At 36.3% G+C, this 14,431-nt stretch overlaps 1 protein-coding gene across 5 annotated transcripts in view; it reads left to right on the forward strand.

Annotated features, from left to right (window-relative positions):
- The window catches only part of PCNX1 (pecanex 1), a 139,537-nt gene that overhangs the window by 56,147 nt on the left and 68,959 nt on the right, over nt 1–14,431 (forward strand). For 2 of the 5 annotated variants that reach the window (XM_053928457.2, XM_024568468.4), the window contains exons 7-8: nt 3,660–3,792; nt 9,194–9,378. The exons of 2 other annotated variants lie outside the window; for them this stretch is intronic. In XM_053928457.2, the coding sequence (XP_053784432.1) occupies nt 3,660–3,792; nt 9,194–9,378 (318 nt within the window). The remainder of the gene's footprint in view (nt 1–3,659; nt 3,793–9,193; nt 9,379–14,431) is intronic. One more of the 5 variants, XM_045202137.3, reaches the window with a different exon arrangement.

Raw genomic sequence — 14,431 nt, forward strand, 5'->3', positions numbered from 1 at the left:
AATAAATTAAAAAAATTATTTGAATCTTTTTTTTTAAGGTTTTGTTTATTTAATTTTAGAGGGAGGGGAAGGGAGGGAGAAAGAGAGGGCGAGAAACATCCATGGGTGGTTGCCTCTTGCACGCCCCCAGCTAGGGACCTGGCCCGCAACTCAGGCATGTGCCTTGACTGGAAATCAAACCAGCAACACTTTGGTTCACAGGCTGGCACTCAAAAAAATGTTAAGACTCTTGTAAATAAAAAAAAAAAATGTTTAAAAACCACATCTTCTAAATACATGTCCTTGAAAGTATTTCATAAGTCCCGTCATTCATGGTTTTTGAATCATTTGAATTTTTGTTATTTTTTCTCCTTTGCCTATACATGCTTAAAATTTAGTTGTACCTAGAGTTCTAAATCTTTACTATATGCATTTTGTGCTCTTACTATTTTACTAGTTAATTTCATTTTTTTTAACCAGGAGATACTGAGTTTTAAGCAATATCAAAATACCAACTTCAAAGCTTGGTTTTAAAGTGTTTTCTCTCTGCTGTCTAGTTTCCCAGTTTTAAGATTTTGTTGTTGTTTTCTTTTATAAAGTTAAAGAATTCAAAAAGAGTTTATTGCAGTTGGGTTGCGGAGGTGAATTTTCATTAAGCTTGGCTGTAATTTATGTGACTGTGCTTATGGCATATTATTTTAAGCGTTTTTAAAGACACTTTTCTTGACTCTAATAGAATTGGACTCCCTCTGGACCCTAGGCCAAGTAGAAATGTTCTGTATAAGTAGCACATTCCCAAGGGTATTGTTTAGTCTTATTTGTTGTGCCCATAAATAATGTAGTGTTTTCAGTTGAATGTGTGATCCTAGATACTGTTAAGGTAATTGCTATATTAAACTTTGAAAATTCTTTTAGCATTAGATATTTATACGCTGAATATTATAGAGGACAACTTAGACAGTAACCATAACTCCATTTTAATACATTGTTCAATGGATGCCTAAAGTTACTTCTTGATCTGTTTACAAAACTGTTAAGAAAGTAAGAAGCGTTAATATGTGTAGTGATTTCGTAGATAACAAAATATAAATGGTGTGTAAATAGCAAAAAGAAATTGTCTTTTATGAAGCTAAAGTACATTTTGACTGTAAGTGGACACTGTAGTTTGGCTTTTCATCCCATACTGTGGAGTAAGTAGCTGTTACTTGAAATTAACTTCATGAAGTCATCAGTAGGAGGAAGATAGTAGAGAAAACTGTTTTCCTATTTCCTGTTCTTGGTATTCAATGATAACATACTGCTTTTTTCCCCAGTTCTTCTGAATAATTTCAGTACATCTTATAGATTAAGTTATTCTCCATAAATTATATCTGTATAAATTTTATTCTGCTATTTTGGTTGAAAGTAAGTATCTAAAATTAGAATGTTTGAAAGTTTCTCAGTGAAGTGACTGGACCTGTAAATTGACCAACAGCTTGTTACAGTAGAATAGAAATCTTCACTATAAGTTCAAAAAATATTAAATTGATTTTAAAAGAGTGATTTTAAATTCCACAGCCCGAGTTTCCCTTACTGATGTCTAAGAGCCAGGGACAGTTACAGCGGTCTCTCAGCTGGGTCTCCCTGCCCTCCAAGTGGCTCGATTCCTTTGCTTTGTTTACTTCATCCAGTGACTGCCTTGCCGGTGTATGTTTTTCCCTAGTGACCATGCTGGTTACAGTTTTCTTTTGCTGGGTTCATGGTTGTCAGAAACAGGCAAAGCACACAATATGCTTTGTAGACTGTGGTAAAAAAAAAGGTGCCCTTGACTTTCGAAATCAGCACTGTGCTGTACAGCTTTCTATGTTGATGGAAATGTTCTTTATTTGTACTGTACAACAGTGGTAGCCACTAGCCACAGGTAGCTGCCGAGCACTTGAAATGTGATTCACGAGTCTGATAAACTGAATTTTAAATTTTATTTAATTTTAGTTAAGTTTCACCACAAATGGCTAAGAGCTACTGTGTTAGACAACACGGTTCTAGATGAGCAGATTTGATCAGCATCATTTGTTCTCACAAGTCATATATAACTTCTGCATGCGTGAGCTTATATATCATGTCTTCTCACAACAAAATTTTCACTGTTATCAGTGAAACTGGAGAAGAAAGAAAAGAAATATTAGCTCAAAGAATCAATTGTGGTTTGGATCCAAAGCTTAATTCTTATTTAGCTGCCTAACTTTCGAATGTCACTGTAGTGCATGAACTGAAAAAGAAATAAGTGTATGTAAGTAAGTATGAATGATATAAGCATCCTGTGATTTGTGACTTACACTTCTTACTGGCAGTAGCTTGCCAAATGTGTAAACTCATTCTGTGCTGGTCCTTCCTTCAATAATGGAAACAGTGCCTAAAGACGAAGAAGTCTGTGTCTTTGGGAGGTAGTCCGTGTATCGCCAGTCATAATGGATTAACTGCACAAAGAATAGTTACTGGTACAGCCTGAGGAGGATATGAAATGTAAACATTTAAAAGAATACTTTGTTTATTAATCGGCATTGGAATTGATGGGAATGGCTGTTGCTAAGCAGGGTAATGATTTAAGAATTAGTAATGTTTTAATATGTGAAGAAGGCTTGCAATAGAACTGAAATCTAAATATAATATTCTTGGTTTTGTAATCTATTTCATACTTACTAAAAAAGGGAGTTTTCATGTATTTGGAAAGAATGTTTCTATACTAAGTTGTTTTGTCTTTAGTCATATTTCGTTTCAAAATATCCTTTCTATAAATCAAAAAGATTCTTAAATTATTTAGGTCACTAGCAAACAGTAGTTTTAAATTCAAACAGATAAACATCATTTTGTGTATTGTTTTAGAAACTCAAGTCGATTAATATGGTCTTGTGAAATTTTATGTAGTAATTCTGTTAAGCCATTGCTGTGATTTTTCTCATTGTGTATTGTTTTTGGTTTGTACTTCATTGCTTTTGGATTAAGTTATGAGTTTCCATACTTGCCTTTTTGCTGATACTTGCATCCTAATGTTGAGGGGTCAGTGCTGGGGGCATAGAGTTGAATCAAGTTTGATGGCAGCAAACTACTTCACAGTTCATAGGTGTTCTCGCTGCCTTGAATTGAACTTTTTACAGACTAGTTGTGCATCCTGGCAGTCAGCGGTTTCGTTAATGCTGCCAACGTCGTGGCACAGGCTAACATGAGGCACTCTTAGGGCCTTGTTCCTGGGCATCAGAAATGAAGTTACGTCGTTGCCGCTTTTCCTGTCCTCACGAGAGTAAGAAACTAAGGCCCTGTGCTGTTAGTAGGAACTAACAAATAGTTATGAAGGCTGACTTAATTAAAGGGGGGAAAAAAGGAATATGGGGCTAATAAATAAGACTTTTTGAAAAACATAGATCTTAATACAGGAAATTGAGGTTGAAGAGATGATAGGGAGGCCAGGTAATAGGTCAAAGACATTATTTTTAAAGGAACAATTATCATTAAATAAACGATGGATAACGTTTTGTGTATTCCTTACTATGATGGATTAACAGTGTATGTAAGAAAAACATTTAGCTCAGTTAAACAAGTTCCCTTCACCTTTGAGGGTGGGAAGCCAGGGAGAGAGACAGGCTCAGCTGCTAGTGAAATCTCCGACCCAGGCTCCTATTTGACCTCAGTCTGTCTTAATGCAGCAGCACAGGCCAGCGAGGAGGCGGTGGCGTTTCGCCGTGAACGCAGCACATTTAGGCGCCAGGCAGTACGGCGCCGGCACAATGCAGGGAGTAACCCTACCCCTCCTACCTTGCTCATCGGATCGCCCCTAAGGTACGGTATCTTCAAGTTCCACCGAGCTTAGCATGCATGTCACAGACGTTCTAACCTGTTCTGTCAGTCCCAGGAAAGTGTTGAAATAGCTTTGTTCTCTCTCTCTTCCAGTTTCTCTCCTATACTTTTATGCTCTTTAGGTTTTCTCTGCATGTGACCATGGGCCTATTGCGTTATGCATGCCTTATGTTGCACTTCTTAAACAAAATGATCAGAGGGGTGTAGCCAATTTGATTTCGGAAAAAATCACTTTAAGTTAGTTTTAGAAATGTAAATAGATGCCTTAAGCCATCTCTTCATTTTTTTCTACTCCAAATTAATAATACAACATCTTGACTTTGTTTAATATAAACAAATATAGACTGAGTATTCCTCAACAAATAGAAAGTCGTTGAATAATAAGAGATAACTGACCTTAACTTGAAACCAGTTAGATTATTTCACTAAAATATATATTTTATTTTATATTGCTGAAAAATTGGTGTTTTTATTTCATAACCACCAGGACCTAGTAAATGATATGAAATGAAATTATTTAATTTATGATAAAGTATGGCCAGTTGGATATATATACATATTTTTGAATGCACATTTATGTTGAGTTTCTCACCTTCTATAGTTACTGAACAAAAACATTTTTATTTTTTCCAGTATCCTAATTAACAAAACGTCTACTTTTAATATTGGGAACAATATTCCATTAAAATTTTGGTGTTATGTTTTCAATTATGTCAAATCTAATGAGACTATGTCTTGTGTTAGAAATATAAAAGTCTGTTCAAAAGATTTGTGCTTTATTTTAAGCATACAAATAGAAACAAAAGTACTGCACATGTGCTCCCTTAGGCAGTGCATATATTATACCACATATTTCTGTTAATCTCTGTGTTCCAAAGCACCATTATCGAAATTATTTTGCTATATTTCCCTTTGAAATTTGAAAGGAGGGCATTTGACGAAATAACAGCTGGTGAATGCATGGTAGGTTGGAAGAGATAAATCACTTCCCTTGTTCTTAAGAGTTGCAGAATCCTTATTTCTTTCTTTTATAGTCCTTTGGGATTCATGATTTGGTTATTTTACATTATAATCGGGAACTTCATCTTTCATAGGTCATGTTCCTGATTAATCCTGCAGTAATACATAATTCTGTAAAAAGTAATACAGATCAGTTTAATCCATATTTAAAATATAAAAATGGGAAAGCACCAGTTAAAAGAACTATTTGATGTAGAAACCTTTTCTGAGCACCTTTGCTTTTTGGAGCCCTCCTCTTCTATTTCCTTCCCACCTCTCTTCCTGTGCTTCCGGAACTTTTCTTTCTGCTGATGAATTTGGGGTCTAGCACCAAACTGCAGAAAGAGCTCAGCATTCTGTTTTCCTTTTCCTGTTTTGTGTTTTCTAACCTCTTCTTTTTGAACCTTGAATAATACTTGCCATAGAGTTCTCTTTGCTTTCCTACTCACACTCCATGTTGCTATTTCTTAATCCTTTTTTAAACCTTCTCTTTAGTTTTTAAAAATCCTTTCATTCTTTGCCACAAACAAGTCTGCTCGGTCCCACTCATCAAATAAATGTAGACAGGTTAGTTTTTCCTCTGCCTGGTGGAATATTAAAGAACAGTGTTCTAACTCCAGCCAGTCACGCAGGATTCTCCATGTTTTTGTAGAATTTTAAATGTTTCACCATTCCAATGAGGATATGACATGAAACTTATTTATAAAAGGCTCACATTAGAATTTTTAAAAAGTCATCTTCCAATAGTCAGTATGCAGACTTTGTCAGGTTCAGGATATTCCCAGTACAAAGGTTGTATGTATGTTAAATAGGCTGACTTCACCATGGATGAAGTGATTTAAAATTTAGCTGCGAGGAATTAGGAGCAACACCGATTGAATCAAATAATCTTTTTTTAATTGCAAAGATATTCAGGAAAAGTATATTGGTGTTAATTCGCAGGGTGAGTTATGTCATAATAATCTCATCTTAAAGTAAATACAGGATAGCATGGTCATGCAAAATTTGAAAAATTTGTCAAAAAGAAATAGAATAGGTACGATAATGCTTTAATTATAATTCTAAATATTAGTAAAATTTACTAACATTTTAAACTTTAGTGAACAGTTTAAATGATGGACAATCTAAAAAGCAACTGGGTAAGATATGTCTCCAAGGGTTGGAAGTGAATCATCAATTTCCTCATAAAGAAAATTTGTGTGAATTTTTAATGCTTATTTGAATATCCTGTTTCAGAACTAATTTTAAAAGTAATTTTTTTGTTGTTAAGTTAGCATCATAGGGTAGATTTTGTAGGTCCTTACTAGTCCTTTTGGTTACTAGAGATAAAGGCAAAGACAAAAATCTAAAAATTTGGTAACATTAGTATTAAGTCTATATTTGTGTGTATAGTTATCAACTTAAATGTGGTATTTTTTAGAACTCTAGATAAAGGGGTGGAATGAAAAGAAATTATCAGTGCATCTGGGTAAGGGAAAAATGCTTTAGTGTATCCTTAGATTTATTTTTAAAATATCGTAAGATTGAAAGATCTGTAAGCACATAAGGTCACAGCAGCAGCCAAGAGCCCGTGACCAGGAGTTCACAGAGGCGCTCTGTGGAGCTCAGGGGTGGGTACACCACGCCTCGTTTGTGAGCCGTGATCAAGACGAGCTGCTGAGTGTCTCGGTAGTGCGCTCATCCATCCTCTTCGAGTTTGCTTTCGGTTGGAGCGACACATGCAAAGCGACACATATGTCAGAATATGCCAAATACCAAATGAGTGGTACAGAGAAAGGTCAACTCCATTTTTCTGTCATTTAAATTGGAAATGTTAATTGGTAGAATGCATGTCAGTGACGCTATTGATAGCTGACAGAGAAAGACCTAAATTTCTACCTTTGCTTTGTTGTAAAATAGTTGCTATCTTTTCTCAAACTGGTAGTTTTGATATGGAATTGTACTGTAAAAAGGATTGATGATTATGGTCAATTATTAGCTTAAGGTAAAGTACAACCCTCCAGGAACAGTTTTCCTAATAATTTCTGCAGAAATGACAGGCTTTTAGTTGCTGAAGGATTTTGGAAACAGGAATTCAAGGGAAGTAAACATTTTATGACCGGCTTTTGATGTTCAAAAACTTGACATTTACAGAAATTTCTGGAGTATGCATACATCACCTGATATTTTGAGAACCTTTTTGTATATTTGGATATATTGAAGATTAGTGTATGCTCCTATGTTCACATTAAAATACACCTAACTGCCATATAGCACCTTCGTGTGACTTCAAGTGAAAAAATTGATAGCAAAATTCGTTGAGTGTATATTCTGTAAAATTCTCTTCTGAATCTGAAGGGACATAGTACTTGAAGTACTCAAACTTTTTTTTCCTCAGAATTCTCTCCCTTGTGATATTTGGTCATTTTGGTAAGGTTTGTGGATAAGTTTAGATAGTTTCTGAGGAGGAATAACAGACATTATGTATAGAAGATATTAAAATATTTGATTATATGTTCTCAAGATTATCTCTTGACTTATGTCTGTTGTGCAAAAGTTCTCTAAAAAAGTTATTAAATGAATAGTTACAGCTTAAAAGATGCCAGCAAGCATTAACAAGTCAGCATTTTGTAGACTTGGGTTTTTGGTATGCTGCGTACATGCCTGTGCTCTACCTAGCGGGCATGTTTTTCATGGGCTGCAGACGAAGCCTGGAAAAGGAAAGGTCCAGGTAGCGGTGATTGACGATTGACAGAGCTCTCCGCGGTGGGCGAGTGCTCGGTAATCCACCCGACCTGCGCGGTAGCCACTGCCTGCTGCTTCTGCCTACTCTGGTGGCTTTTAGCTGTGGTAGGCCTGGCCACTTTACGTGGCTCTTAAGTACATGAAATATGGTTAGTGAAATATGGTTGTGGAAATAAACTTTTAGTTACTTTAAATTACCATATGTGGCTACCGAATCAGACGGTGCAGCTCCAGAGTGCATTCTGTTGCTGTGGCCATAGACTTAAGCAACGTACGCAGCATTTTCTACTTTGGTTTTTATTTCATGGCTACTTCAAATGATAGCTCTCTTCACAGTCTGCAGCAGATGAGTTTATTTTATAAGCATCAGAGAAACCATTGCACTGAATTCAAAGGATTAGAGAGAAGTTGATAATCACGGAGATTAATAGAGTAACTGAAGGAGGCCATCTTAAGTAGCGTTCTCTGTTTCCTGAAAGGTCTAGTGACTTTAGTAAAAGAACGCAGTATTGCATTGAACGCAACGTAGAGAATGCCATACAACAGTTATATTCAAAATGTGTTCATGAATTTAATCAATTTAAATTGAGTATTGTACTAAGAATATTAAAATTTGCAGTGTTTTAAAATAAGTCTATAGGGAGAAAAGGCATACAACTGTAATTGAATAACAATAAAAATTAAAATAAGTATAAAAATCTAAAATGGGTTAAGAATATAGTATAGTTTCTTAATTCTAGATAATTTTAAGATAACATAATTTTTATTAAAAAATTTAATTTATAAGCACAAAATACTAAGTATTTTAGCATTTTATAAAATTTAGGAAAGACTGTAATTCCCCTGAGAAGTTACTGGTTTCCAGATTATTCCTAAGATTTTCTAAAATGATGGGTTCTTGTTAATGATACTATGATATAGATTGGAAAGGTAGTAACAGAATTTAAGGGGGTGTGATTATTGTTAACTAACATCTTGTATATAAGACCTATGGCCTTATTTCAGAAATAATATAGGCTTTTAGTAGAAAAAACCCTTCATGTGGTAATTGTACTTCTTCCAGTGTCCCAGCGGTCATTAACTCACTTGGTTAAGTTGGTGTTTGTTATATAGATTCTCTTGCACTAGTTTGTGATTTTCTTTTGATTCAAAATTATTTATTATTTTGGTTGAATTTCATAAAGATTCTTTGGTTTTCAGATGCATAGAAATTGTTTTATTGTGAATTTGAGAGGTCAGAATATCTGAAAGTGCAACTCTAGAATTAGTGTTGTAAGTAGAAGTGCGTATTCAACTGAGAAATAGGATTTATTTATTGGGGGCCAGCTACAACCCACATATGTTTTATGTACTTGTGATTCTTCTTTGCTACTTTCTCTTTCCTCATACTAGAACTTTTTTGGCTTGAGGTGGAAAAAAGTCACAGATTGCTTAATTTACATATACCTTAAATGTTTCCTGCGCTAATCACTGTGAATCAGATTTCTAAGGACCAGAAGATTTAAGGTGGCAGTATAACCTGTATATTTTGTTGGTTCTCATGTTACATTGAGAAAGTTTTGAGTTTTTTCAGATCCGTTTTTTCTGTATTGACTTCATTCTAGCTATTGTTTTCTCTTTTCTTCCCTGTAATGTCTCCCCAATCCATGTTTTTTCCTAGCCTTCAAGATGGGCAGCAAGGCCAGCAGTCCACAGCCCAGGTCAAAGTCCAGTCCCGCCCCCCTTCCCAGGCTGCAGTGCTCAGTGCTAGTGCCTCCTTGCTGGTGAGAAATGGGAGTGTCCACTTAGAAGCATCACATGACAATGCATCTGCTGTAGGCGGCAGCAGTTTGCACGATGAACTTGGTATGCAGGCCTTATGTAATGTTGGTGATACAACTTTAATGCAGCAGATAATGGGTAACAGTGATTGCAATTCTCTCTTGCGATAGCTTCATTTTGGAACTATGCGTAAAGGCACTTTGTATAGGATTTGCTCTGCGTGTAAGGGACATTTGACTTGTTTTTCCCTTTTCTGTTCCAGCTGTTACTCTGTGTTTTCTTTCGAGCATGTTTATTATTAATAGGTAGTTAAAAGTATTAACAAATGTTCATGCTTTGGTGTCTCTTATAATGGTTTGAACAGTTCTGTTAGTCTTTGGTATTTGTACCATGTGGGAAATGATTAAAAAAATGGTTTTGATTAATCCTTACTTTCTTTGAACTCTCTGAATGTGCTGCAGGAAAGGCAAAGCCTCTTTCTAACGGTCCACATCCACAGAGTCTTGTTCCTTGTAGGCCTGCTGCATTTCATTCCCATGTCCGTCGCCTGAAGGAGGGCTTGCCGTCATTCTGAAGACGTTTACGGCTCTATATACTCACCAAATAATAACTTCATTAAATTTTCCTTTCTGTCTTAATACATCTACAAATATGTTACTAAAGAGTTAGTTCTCAGACAGGTGGGATAGTTTAAAATCTTAATAATGCACATCCACTGAGATACAGGTACCAATTTCATGCCTTAATGACAGCCTTTTCTTTTTTCTCAGAGATTTCATTGATTTATTTTTTGAGAGGGGAAGGGAGGGAGGGAGAAAGAGAGGGAGAGAAACATCAGTGTGTGGTTACCTCTCACATGCCCCCCACTGGGGACCTGGCCTGCAAGCCAGGCATCTGCCCCGAGTGGGAATCAAACCGGCAACTCTGGTTCACAAGCTGGCACTCCATCCACTGAGCCACAGCAGCCAGGGCCTTCATGACAGTCTTTTATACCACTTTGGTTTCTATTTCTCTGTACAGTTTCACTTTCTTGTGCTCAGAATGAGATGAATAACAATTTCAGTAAATATAATGAAGAAAATCTTGTTATTAAAAAGTACACATTCAAAGGGGTTACATTTGTTCACTATGATTTTGTTGATCCATTTATAACTTTCATTTATAAAGATGATAATCCAGTTGATGCTTTGCTAGAAAGCTATGTGGTGTAAGGTGCCCAAATTAGGTATAATAAAAATTCAAATGCCATTTATTTTTCTCTTCCCATTTTGTGATAATCCTTAGTTACAGAGAGATATTAATAAATATTAGACATGCATATTGATGAAAATCATCTTTAGAAAATCTATAGGAACTTGAAAATGGTCACCTAAGGTATTTATAACATTAGAATGTGTGGTGATTTCTAAATACAATGAAAGGGCAACAAAACATTTCATTTTAGAACGCTTTTGCTTTTGAATTTTTAGTTTAAAGAAGCAAGGGAATCCGTAAGGAGGTCGTTTGAGAGAGAATAAGGTAGACTTCAGTTGAGTTACTTGCTTTGACTTAAAGCAGTGATACTTTTTTAGTTACAAATATATTCAGTTAATAATTTTATTGCTACTTCTCTTGGTTTAACCCAGAGTTCCTGTGAATAGAGGACTTGTCAGTTTGTGGCTGTGAAGTCACAGTCACCATCACCACTGCCCATTGGGTTTATGGTGGTGGATTGTCTAAAGTACAAAGGCTCAGTTTTTATCCATTTGGATTTTTAGACTTTTTGTCAACTCAAGCATAAAAGGAAACAGTAAATGATTTTCTTCTGTAAAACTTACATTGCTCAAAACAACTTGCCTAGCAAGTTTTACTTGGAAAGTCCCATCCTAAATGCACTAGCAGATTATTGAAAATGTGTATATACGAACTATCTTGGCAGTTCTGAAGATATAAAAGCTTTTCTGATTGGAGGTGACTTTAGCATCTACTGGAGAATATTCAGAATATTTTCTTGAAAATTGGATTTTATCTTTTATATTAGCTGCCTTCTGATAGCTAGTTTTTGGCCTGCGGTAGCCGAGCACTGCCAAAGTGGGTACATGGCGATAACGAACACAAAGCAAGCAGTCAGAGGACAGTGCGTACCTGTTCACAGCACATAGCGTTGGCCCAATAAGATTCTGAAAATGAACTGCAGATGAGCTGATGGAATTGGTAGAGGCATTGATTTTTATAGTACAGTCTACTAGAATATTTTTGTTTTCTACATTATTTAATTTGACAATAGTAAGATAATTTTGTGTAAATTAATTTGGTATTATATAATCAAATATGTTAAAGTTAGCCACAATGTTCCCTAAAAGTACGGGCTGTTTATCAAGATACTGTTCTTCCAAATTTTGCTTCTTTAATTGAAAAATTTTGTGTTTGAAAATGTATACAAGGTCTGTCCGAAAGGTATCCAGACATGTACTATGAAAAGTAAGAGACTTTTATTGAAGAAGATACAAGAAACATTGTACATAGGACAATGGTGCCTCAGTTCCCTTCAAAGTAGGCACCGTGGGACCTCACTCAGTTCTCCCAATCACCATCAGCTGCCCTGTCATATTTTTCTGAATCTCATTGGTTGTATGAAATCTCTTCTTTTTCAAAGGTGATTTTAGTTTAGGGAAAAGCCAGAAGTATCAGGGCGCCAAATCTGGGCTGTAGAGGGGGTGAGTCACCTGGGTGATTGGATGTTTCACCAAAAACCTCTGCATGAGATGTGATGTATGAACGATGTTGTGATGAAGCTGCCAATCAGCAGCTGCCCAAGCCACAGCCTTTAGAATCATCTAAATAGTTTCTGCGGAGGAATGTTCAAGCTTCACGCAAAATCTGATGCAGATTTGTTGCTCCACTTGCTCAGTTAGTTTGAATGTGACGGCCACACAGTACACATCCTCACTCAGTGGCCTCTACCACCCCCACTGACTAGTACAGTGAAGTCATCATTGTTCACACATGTGCATTCCAGTCCACTCTCCTTTGGCTGCCAAGTTACATCAATGTTGCACAAATCAGTCTTGTTATGTTAACAATGGTTGGACTTTCTCCAGACAGACCTCATATGTATACATAATACATTTACATGAAATGCTCATACACATATACACACTCAAACTTAACGTATTTTTGGACATATACACACTCAAACTTACCGTATTTTTTGGACTATAAGATGCAATACACCCTCCTCACCCACCTGACTTTGGGAGGAAAATGGGGGTGCGTTTTATAGTCCGAATGTAGCTTGCCTGGCTCGCTGTAGGCGGGGGGCATGGCAGTGGGGTGGGGTCGTTGCTGCAGGATGCGTGCAGCCGCAGGTGTGGCAGCTAAGCTGCAGGCCCTGGGCTAGGAGGAGGGTGGTCCTGGCAGTGCGAAGCAAGGGAGACAGGGGCGGAGTACCCGCTGCGGCATACTATAGTGCTAGGGAGGAGGGTACAGGTGGTGCAGGCACATTAGGAGAAAGCCTGTGGTGCCCCTACGTGCCTCTGTCACGTGACTGGTGTGTCCCCATTAACATTAACATAGGCAGATTCCACTGCAGGGTCACCTGTCAGTGTGGCCCTGCAGCTGTTGCAAAACTACAACTCCCATCATGCTTGGACAGGTTGGGATGATGGGAATTGTAATTTGGCAACAGCTGCAGAGCCACACAGGTTGTGCAAAATTGCAGTCCCCGTACAAGAGTTTTGCACAACCTGTGGTCCTCCAGCAGCAGATCTCCCACAACAGTGTCAGCAGCAGGTCTCCCCATAACAAGCGTCATCCACTGATGTTCTCAGCTACAGTGCCCCTATAACTATGAAGGACACAGTGCTGATAGTTCTGTCATTACTGTATTTTGTCGTAGAAAGGTATGATAGTGTACCGTAGTCTCCTGATGAATCTACCGTAATTGTGGAAAGATGTCAAAGCAGAAAAGGATTTCTGCTTTAAAGGATGTTGTTAAATATTTTACCACATTTTTTGCTTCAAAATTTTTTCCCCTATTTTCCGCCTCTAAAACCTAGGTGTGTCTTATGGTCTGGTGCATCTTATAGTCTGACAAATATGGTACATATATACACCTGTGTACATATATGTAAGCATACATATGCATGTTTGAGCGCATAAATGTCTGTGCACATGTATGTAATAGGTTCCATTGTTTTTTTAATTTCAAGGTTTCTCATAGTTCTGTGTGTTTACTTTTAACCTGAGGAATAGCCCTTTTGAATTAAAAGAAACTTGCATTCAGACATTATTTAATTAAAGGCCCCAGTAGTTTTCCTTAACTGTTTTCTATGTATTTACTCTGTGGTGTCATAGTAGATACCCATTTCTTATACTGAGAATCCTTATTTCTGTCTTGCATTTTGAGTAGCATTTCAAGGTTACTGAGTAAAACTGAATTTTAAGTGTGTCATTTAAAGCCCAGTTGGAAAAATTTGGATGGTTTTCTTGTTGATAGACATTATTTCCATGCAAACATATCTTTAAAAAGGTTCAAATGATATAAGTGATGGATACGTTTTAAAGTTAACATCTTTCGAAAAGGAAATTACTATCAAAGATCTTCTCCAATTCTTCAAAGTTGCTCTTTTTAAAAAACCACGTCTTAAAGGTTAATTTCCTTTCCATCAGTCTTTTATTGGACTTGTTTATTTTCAGTTGATTTACTACTATATTCTGAATTATTGCAGTTTTACTAAATAAAAAAAACCATAGTTAGTGCCAGATAAGTCACACAAGAGACTCTAAACTCAGGCAGCTTTGAAATTGTTTTATATCTGTTAAGCTTTTTCTATAAAATTTAGCAATTCTCAGTTGTTAAGTGTATCCCAGTTTCTATTTTGAATTAAGACTGATAAATTGGTGAAATGATGGAACATTCTATTACAGTTGATAGTTAAACTCAATATGTAACATAACCTCTCAGAGGAAATGTTCCAGCTAAAATCAGATAAAGTAGGAAAATTTACATGTGTTTTTTTCTGTGTATGAAATTAGTGGTAGTCACTGCTTTGAAAAAGTATATACAAAATTACTTTATTTTCATGTAAAAATATTGTTATGTTAAAGGTAAGAAAAGTGGACAATGATTTTATGTTTACCAAAACATAAATTAAAA

Source organism: Desmodus rotundus, chromosome 7 (genome assembly GCF_022682495.2).
Source record: "Desmodus rotundus isolate HL8 chromosome 7, HLdesRot8A.1, whole genome shotgun sequence".
Lineage (NCBI taxonomy): Eukaryota > Metazoa > Chordata > Mammalia > Chiroptera > Phyllostomidae > Desmodus > Desmodus rotundus.